Genomic DNA, 9,284 nt, shown 5'->3' with positions numbered 1-9,284 from the left:
ACTCCTTTGCTGGTTTTCAGCTGAACTCCACGAGTATGGCCGTCACGTCCTGGATAGATCTGCTGGACGAAAGCGAGTGGCCACTTCCCTCGATTCTTGTTATCAGATCATACTAACACTATGTCTCCAACTCTGACTTTGTAGTTAGCTGTCTTGTGGACAAGGTTGTGACGCTCTCTCAAGGCTGTCAGATATTCACGCTGCCATCTATTCCACATTTGATCTTTGCAAGTCTGCTAAAATCTGGCTCGTTTTCGCAAATTTGTATCCTCGATTCTCCAGGTCTGCAGTTCGGGAAGCTGATTGGTTCGCTGGAACATAAAGCTGGCTGGTGTCAGGATGGGTAATTCTACGTCGTCTTCAACGTAACCGAGTGGACGACGATTAACCTGCGTTTCCACGTCTAGGAGTACTTCGGTCAATTCATTCCAGGAAAGGGTGGCTTTCCCGATGACCTTGTGCATTGCTTTCTTTACTACTCCAATTAGGCGTTCAAATTGGCCACCCCACCAAGGGGCGCAGCTCAGATTGAATTTCCACCTTACGTCATGGGACTCGAGGAAACCTTGTAATTGCTCGTCCCTTCTAACCTGCTGTAACCACTTTGCTGCCTTGACAAACGTGCTACCATTATCAGAGTAAATGACAGTTGGACGTCCTCGTCTAGCTATCAGGCGTTTGAGGCACGGAATAAACGTACTAGTCGCTAAGTTGGGAACTAGTTCTAGGTGTACTGCTCTCGATAGGCTGCACAAGAATATCACCAAGTATGCTTTCCCCTCGCGTTTGTGGGTCAGTTTGTACAATATTGGTCCTACGAAATCGGTCCCAATGACCTCAAAGGCTGCTCCACCATGGGTTACGGTACGGTCTGTGGGTAGCGGTCCAGGGGGTGGAACTGTTACGGGTGAGACTCTGAAACGTTTACAGCCCCAGCACGCAGATCGTACAGCCTTTACTAGCTGTCTCAGGGTCGGGATCCAGTATTCTTCACGAATCGCTGCCATCGTGAGGGACACACCTCCATGTAAGGTCTCTGCGTGAATCCGCTATACAAGCTTTCTGGTGAATAGGCTGTCAGCTGGTAGATAAACTGGGTACTGTCCCTGGATTCTGCCATGGCATTCAAGCACTTTGTCGGCATTTGGAATGAGGTTGAGTTCACGTCTCGTTTGTTCAAAGTGAGACTTCTGCGCTTCTTGGGACTGGACTCTTCTTATCCACCAATTCTTTGTTTCTTGTATGTCTTCGCTAGTTAGCGGTCCCTTGCGCGCTCTATTGGTGGTGAAGCGGCGCACCCAGGCTTGGATGCGCAGAGTTCGACGTAGATCATAGCGCTCGAGGAGTTCGTCGAATACATTTCGTTCTTGTTTAGGTTTTTCGTTTGCCATGCTGAGTACTTCTCTAATAACTTTCGCCTCTTCTTCGGAAGCTTGGGTTTTCACTGTAACTGGATTCTCTGGCCAACCGTTAGGATCCCGCAGCCACGTTGGGCCATTCCACCAGGGCTCTGCGTTAGTCACCTGGCCTCCTCGACTCGCTAGGTCTGCTGGGTTTTCAACAGTGGGTACGTACCTCCACTGGATCTGTGGATGTTGTCTAATTTTCTGCACGCGGTTGGCGACGAACTGTCGGTACTGGCCATTTCCTATAATCCAGTGAAGGGCGACGGTGCTGTCCAGCCAAGCGTAAACCGTCGGCTCAGGTAGATCCTTCAGTGCGTTTTGGACGTTGACAACTAAATTGGGAGCCATGTGCGCGCTGACTAACTCTAACCTTGGGATGGTAAGTTCTCTCTTGGCTAATCTTGCTTTTGCCGCAACCAGGGTTTGAGTGATTCCGTCTTCTTGGCGTACGACAGAATAAACCACCGCTCCGACCCCGTACGCTGACGCATCTCCAAACGCATGCAACTCAACCGAGATAACTGGTTGCTGGTAAGGTGCTAAGGGTCTTCTTGTGGTTACTTCCGCCGGAAGTGATTGCTCCCATTTCTGCCAGCGTGTTCGAAGGTTTTCTGGGATGTCTGCGTCCCATGGTACTTTGCAGTCGCACACTTCTCGATAGATTTGCTTCCCTTGTAGTGTAGTAGGGGATGCCAGACCGAGGGGGTCGTAGACTTTCGCTAGTTTGGCTAAGACTTCACGTTTTGTCGGTGCGCCACTTGTACTTGGGAACTGCACGGCGATGGTGTCTTGGAACTTGTCCCACTTTACGCCCAATAGTTTGGACTCACTTGTCTTGACTAGTAATTGTTGTTTGGCATAGGTCTGATCTTCGCTTGATGCAGGTTGGGCGCTGTCTTCTCTCAATGCAGACTGGGGGTTATCTTCTAGCTGTGGATGATTTGAGTGCCATTTGTGCAGCTCAAATGTAGCGTCACTCATAATCTCTTGCGCTATCTTCTTTCGTGTTTGTGCTTGCTGCACGTCTTGACCGCCTGTCAACAGGTCGTCTACATAGAAACTTCGGCGTAGTCGCTCCGCTTCTTCCGGGTACTTTTCAGCCCAGGTATCAAGTTGGCATTCAAGAACTCCGCCTAATAGAAATGGTGATGGCGCGAGACCAGACAGAACTCTCGTGAACCGATATGTCTGTACATCTGAATTCAGATCAGTTTGCCAGTGGAAACGAAGGGCATCTCGTTCACTCTCGTGAATTCGGATTTGTAAGAAGGCTTTCTTAATATCCCCCGCTAAGACTACTGGGTAGGCTCTCTGCTGAATAAGTACGTCCCATAGTTTGTTCTGTAGTGCTGGTCCTGGGTACAGGCAATCATTTAGTGATGGTGGATCAGGTGTCGCTCGGGCTGAGGCGTCATAGACGATGCGCATTTTTGTAGTTTCGGCGGACTTGCGTATCACGCTCTTGTGCGGGATGTAGAATTCTTTCAGCGGCTGTGACACAGGGGGGGCGTTCTCGATAATATCTTCTGACAGTTGTTCTTGGATTATCGCGTCGTACTGCTCCGTTAGTCCCTCTCGCTGAAGTTTTCTGCTTAGGTTCTTTAGTCGTTTCAAGCTACCTTCCTTGTTCGACGGCAGTTCTGGGTGGTTAGCTTTCCACGGGAGAGTGGTCTCATACCAGCCCTCTGGCGAGCGTGTCAATCGTTCCTTAAACTCGTCAAACACCATTGACTGATCATGGTCTGCCATGTCACGCAATCCCAAGACGTCTAATCTGCACAGATCTTCGTAGTTACTTTGACTTGTCTGGGTGAAAAGCATAATGTTTTTGTCGAATTCTTTTCCTGGGGACATTAGGAACCATCCAAACTTAGTCAGTTCTGCGATCGGGTCGTTGTCTTGTCCGATTCTGGGCCTGGTTTCCGTTTTAATCCTGGCGTATTCTCCGCTGCCAAGTATCACGTGGACCGGAAGAGACGCTTTCGTATCATTGTCGTTGACATTTACGCCTTTCAGATGTGAGTACTTCTCAATTAGCGCGCGATAATTAGGGTTGTCAATGGACAACAGTTCTGTCTTGTTTACTTTGGTTGCTTTGACTGACAGCGAAAATTGATGGTCGACAGATTGTAATTCTAGATCGTAAGTTTCGAGTCTGGCAGCTTTTGAGGACATTAGCATATCGATTGTTTTTGTCTGGACATCAGTGGGCTTTATGTGAAGTAGTTCGATCAGTTTTGCGGAAACGTATGAGCTCCCGGCTCCAGAATCGATGAGCGCTCGACACTTAATGCCATTGACTTCTATCACGATGACAGGGAATAAACCTTCTCCAATTTGGTTTGTAGTCAAGGCGACTCCTCTCGCAGGCGTTGGCTGGTTAATAGATTCCTGGGCTGGCATATTACAAATGGACGTGTGGTGACGCTTGTGGCAGTGTTGACAGGCAGAACTGCTTTTACAATAGATGGCGCGATGGTTTCCTGTGGTGCAGTTAAAGCATAGACGCTTGTTAAGGAGAATTTGTCTGCGATCAGCGACACTTGGTATTTTTGTACATTCTGCTGCCCTGTGATCTTCACCGCAGTAAACGCAAGGCCAACAGCGGGGCTTCAAATGGGCGTCGCGACGCGCATGGTAAATTCTTGATGGGCGTAAGTTCCGTTTCGCTGTTTGCTGTTCTTGTTCACGTTCGCGTTGGCTTGTATCCACCGGATTTCTTCTTATCCACAGACGAATAGCCTCGGACAGTTGTGCGAAGTCCCATTTCTCCCATTCCGGGTCGTTGCGGACCAGATCTCCGCGAATTGCTGGCAACTTGTCTAGAGTCATCGAAACCATCCCATTGACTTGCGCGAGTTTGTTCATTGTCTGCAATGCCTGCACGCAATACGTTAGCTTTTCGCCAAATTCGCAGATTTTCTTCGGATTTCCATTGGGCAGTGTAGGCAGATCTAAAATTTCCTTCGTATAGGCCTTGACTATCTCAGACTCCTTCCCGAACTTCTCCAGCAGGATACTCTTCGCCCTATTGTATCCTTCAGGCGTGAAAGGGAGTGCTTCGACTGTGCGCTTCGCCTTAGTGTCCAAGAGTTTTCTTAAATACGAAAACTTGGTTATCGCTGCCACACTTGTTTTGTCGATCGTTTCTGAGAATTGTCCCCAAAATCGTGGCCAGTCCATGAAGCTACCGTCAAATTTAGTAATAACAAGCTTCGGTAACTTTGCTTGCATGTCGCTGGCCGTCGCAGCTTGTTGGGGGTGTGGCGCAGTTTGGATTTCTGCCTGCATCTCTAGCTTCGTTTTGTGGAACTTAAGCTGTTCTTCCTGGACGAGCGCTTGTGCTTCTCTTTTTCGGTCTTCGATCCATTTGAGCACTTTCTCTACTTCGAGGTCTGCCTTCTCTAACTGCGCGTCAATCTCGGCGTTCCATGTCTCGATTTCGGTCATCTCTTCTTTGGCTTCGATCTTCTTCGCTTCCACTTCCAGTCGCATACGATTTATTTCGGCAGTGATGGACCTTAAAGTCGAAAGCTGCCTCTCGATAGACTCTGCCTTTCCTGCTTCGATGACGGCGCTCGTCTTCCCGATAGCCATCTTGAGCTGCGTGAGCTTGATGTCCAGCGCTTTCTCAGTCGCTTCCATTTCTTCTTTAGACGTTCGAACAGAAAATCAGGACTAAAAAATACTCACAAAGTTGTCCTTATCCTTCCTCGGTATGTCGCGTTGCCGGAGGTGCCACGTTTCGCGAACTTAGCCCCGTTCACTAGGGTTAGTCACTCGGTAATCTAACTAGGCCCCAATCAATAAAGTCGTTTGGGTTTTAACACACGTTTTAATCTCTTCTCTTAGCTTTCACTGTTACAACGGGCGTGTAATAGCTACTCTGAATGCACGAAATAAATGTTTCTCTTTATACTGTTTCATTAGACAATGTGATTGGTCGTTGCTAGGTGATAATCAGAAAAACGGGTTGATCAAAGTCTGTCACTAAATGTCCATTGTCTCTTGACATGATGTCTAGACTTATAATAAAAACCACAAAGAAACACGCACGAAACACGAAGTCTCCGACAATGGTATACGTTTAGGTTTGTTGACGTCTTTGGTTTGTAACGAGAGTCTGCGGGGGATGTCGGCTGCTCGTCGTATTTGTTTGGTGACGAAATTACGGTTGTAACCTCGTTTAAGGAGGTAAGTGGTAAGTTGAGCCGCGCGAGTATTAAACGTGGCATCGGCAGATACGTCGTAAGCGGAGTGCTAGACTGAAAGGAATGGCTTTTTTAGTATGTAGGGGGTGACAAGATGAATAGAGTAGATGTTGGTGTTTGTCTGTAGGTTTGGTGTAGAGGTCAGTAGATATACTACCGTCGTTAGTCAAAGAGAAACTAACGTCAAGAAAAGATACGTTAGTAGAAGAGTGTGAACTGGTGAATTTAATGGTGGAGTGAATGTTGTTAAGATAATCGATGAAAATTTTTAGGTTGTCTAGACCTTCGGTCCAGATCATAAAAATATCATCGATGTATCGTAGCCAAGTGTGGGGTTTAAATGGGGCATTTTCCAAAGCGGTGGCTTCGAAATAACCTAGAAAAACTTTTACTCTGATCTTGCACGGTTCAAATGCAAGAGGGCACCTGATCCTAAGTATGATGCAATCTTAGTGTTGCTATGGGAGACGAAGTAATTACAAGGACTGGTTATAGTGAACATATTGTCTGACCGGAGAGTACTGTTACGCGCTGAAGCCAGTTATTACATGGAAGATTCTGTAGAGGAAAGGTGTTTCACCCGCACGTAAGTATATAATGTCACTAAAAGTACTTGAAGGAACACGGCTTGTTTTAGGCAGGCCAGTTAAAAATAGACATCGATCAACTGAAATGTCTCCTGTTGTGTTTTAATTGTGTACAGTGATTAAAGACATAGGGTTGGCGTTAATCCACGCTAATCGCCAAACGCCTGACTTCTTATTTCGGACACTCAGTTATTTGCACAATAGTGTCCTGATTGTAGTTTAAACAACGATTTTTTTGTCAACCTTTATCTCCTTATCTGGATTGCGAACTTGCAATGTTTACTTTAGAGAAAATTAAACGAAATTAATGTACGTAATTAACACACCACGGGCTCGAGTATTTTTAGTACAGATTCTTCTCGCATTTATAGGGAATCAAGACTAGGGCTTTCTTTTGTGATGCAGATATCCACATGTACTAGTCTTTTGTTCATCTTCCAATATACCACGGTTAAAAGACTCCCTCTTAATTGATATACAGCTTCTAGAGTCAATTTGTTTACATACCCCATCTGCTTTTCTTTTTAAGATTCAAATTATCGTCATCTTTGAAGATCATGCGCCATTTTCAGCTGCAGTTGTTTGCCCAATGCAAATTTTCTTGAAGTTTTGATTCTGTAATTTGCGGCAGATAATTATATGTCTTATATATCAACTCGGTCAAGATGGAAACTGCTTGATCACAGGGAGATTTTGCCAGGATACTACAGAGAAAAAACAATGCGTTGCAACAGGGAGCACTATATTGACGCCAGTGGGTCTTGGCTAAGAAAAGGAAAACAGCCTTCCAATATTCAGTATTATCTACCACCAACACTCTAGTCTGCGGCAGCTGCAAGTAATACACTCTATTGACCACAATATTCAGTCCGGCACCTCACTCAACGAGGATTAAGAGAAAGTTGTTATTTTTTCCTCAACGCTAATGCATAGAGTTCGTGAAACACGCAAGAAGGCCTTAAACTTTGAAGCCAAAGCCAGCCAAGTATGCGCTGAAAAGAAAAGAATAAAACAACTAAGCAAAAGTCTTGGCGATTTACCCAACTTCAAGAAAGGAATCGACGAAAAGTTGAGAGGAAAACTGCCGAAGTCAAGTCCTCGTTCACTTCAAACACGTCGACTTGGCGAAACTAAAATTTCATCTGAGGTTGATGATATGGAAGCTTACTTAGTTACAAGGGATTGCATCTGTAGTTTGCAACCGAAGGTCCACGGGGAAGCTTTACATTTGCGAAATAGATACACATTTACACCACCACCTTCAAGGGAAGCTCATTATCAACGTCTGAAAGAAATAGCAAAAGAAAGCGTCAACTCTACGAACTTTAACTCCATGAGGCAGAAAGCATTGAAGGTTGACGATATTGTTCACTCGGCATCGAAGCTGGAAGCGGAATATCTTAAACGTGCCAAATCTCCTGTTTACAAAACGAACTACTCACATGGCAGTCCGTATGGAAATTACAGCGTCAGTGTCGAAGGACATGACAATTCTGAACTGTTGAAGCCAAGCTCGAGGCCAACGTTGGTCGTGAAAATCCCAACAATTTCAGATACTTTGAGCGAGCACGATTATATGGGAGGGTGGGATTCAAGCTCTAATTTTCCATATCGACATAAAAAGTAGATTTAATTTAAAGAACAATCAGCTAATAATCAATGAATGATTAGACAAAGAAGATAGATTTTTTATTCATAATATCAACTTAAGTCTAAACTATTCAAAACTGATGTATATTTTTACACTTAGAAGCATTTAATTAGATTGCATGAATTATATCAAAGAAGACTTCATTTTTAAATTCACTTCTTTATCGAGCATTCATTTCAGTTGTTGCCAACAGGATATTCGCATTGAAATTGAGTCGCAATCCACCTCATTTATGGCTCTTAAGACCAGGTAGGAGATGTCTTAAATATACCTTACGCTACCCCTAAAATAAATGAGTCACACTCTGGCACAATTCAGTTGTCATGACCACTCTGCTAATTATGAAACCCAAGGTTGCGAACGGTTGCTGAGGAAAGGTTCTCGAAAAAAGCCTTGCTTTGTCTGTTTATCCGACTTTTGCCAGATGAAATGTTTTTGTCCTTGGAGAGATAAATCTCAGATTAGACCTTCTTTAATAAAAGTTCGGGAAATGTAACCTTCGCGTATACCCTTGGGAATACGTATATCTATCTCTTCATTGACTGTAAATGTATTTTCATTTTTGTCGAAATAAAATTCGTTGTCACGAAACGACAATCATTTACACTTTTGGAGAATCCTTTTTCAACAAAAGACTTTCAATAACAGAATTTGCATGAGCACTCACAATCAATTGCATTATTATACAACCATACCCGCATGAAGGTGACAATCTTAAGTGCGGTAAGACAAACATTACAGCCATAATAACATTTATTTAAGGAAGAGAGAATATCAAATTTGTTGAGCAATTTATTCCTCAATTGCCTCACTTTTGAGGCATCGTGGCAAATACGTTTGCATGAAACGATACCATTGTCCACATTTAGGCCCTGATTGTCCTTTCGCTGTGTTCAAATGAGATTCTATTTCTTCGTGGAATTTGTGGGGAAATCTAACTGTCACTTTATCACATGTATACTGTAGTGCGCCCTCTGAGTTGTACGCAAAAGGTTTGTAGGGGGCTGAATTTATATCTGCAAGGGGAGGATTGTGAAAATACGATTAAAAAAAGGTAAATACGGTCCCAGGTTCTATAATCAAATTTTTGAGGAAAATTGGGCGCGATATCTCTGTTCAAAAGAATTACGCTAATAAGCTATTGTCTTCTCTTAACGTTAGGTGAAAACACGGCAATGTCTGTCTCAACGTACTAAAGATTGTCACCTTCACGGATATGATTGTATAATAATGCAATTGATTGTGAGTGCTCATGTAAATTCTGTTATTGGAAGTCTTTTGTTGAAAAAGGATTCTCCAAAAGTGTAAATGATTGTCGTTTCGTGACAACGAATTTTATTTCGACAAAAATGAAAATACATTTACAGCCAATGAACGTGAAGGGAAGATATTGTTTATCTTTTGATGATTTTGAATGTTAATCCATATG

The 9,284-nt window shown here is 44.2% G+C and overlaps 1 protein-coding gene and 1 pseudogene across 1 annotated transcript; both read right to left on the bottom strand.

The window, feature by feature from the left end:
• The window catches only part of LOC149118440 (uncharacterized), a 1,065-nt pseudogene extending 554 nt beyond the window's left edge, over positions 1-511 (bottom strand).
• Positions 512-1,049: 538 nt separating this feature from the next.
• On the bottom strand, positions 1,050-5,051 carry LOC149118439 (uncharacterized). The gene has a single exon (XM_089286052.1). It carries the CDS (start codon positions 5,049-5,051, stop codon positions 1,050-1,052), a length of 4,002 nt encoding a protein of 1,333 aa, XP_089142178.1.
• Between the last annotated feature and the right edge of the window lie 4,233 nt (positions 5,052-9,284).

The sequence above is a fragment of the Orbicella faveolata genome, unplaced genomic scaffold, assembly GCF_042242905.1.
Source record: "Orbicella faveolata isolate gen_17 unplaced genomic scaffold, um_ofav_v1 contig_1, whole genome shotgun sequence".
NCBI classification, from domain to species: domain Eukaryota; kingdom Metazoa; phylum Cnidaria; class Anthozoa; order Scleractinia; family Merulinidae; genus Orbicella; species Orbicella faveolata.
The sequence above is the reverse complement of the archived record's forward strand: the minus strand, read 5'-3'. Positions and strand labels throughout refer to the sequence as shown.

Bases quoted from the DNA above. Each gene is read 5' to 3' on its own strand.
- LOC149118439 (XM_089286052.1), bottom strand. From the start codon at position 5,051: ATGGAAGCGACTGAGAAAGCGCTGGACATCAAGCTCACGCAGCTCAAG.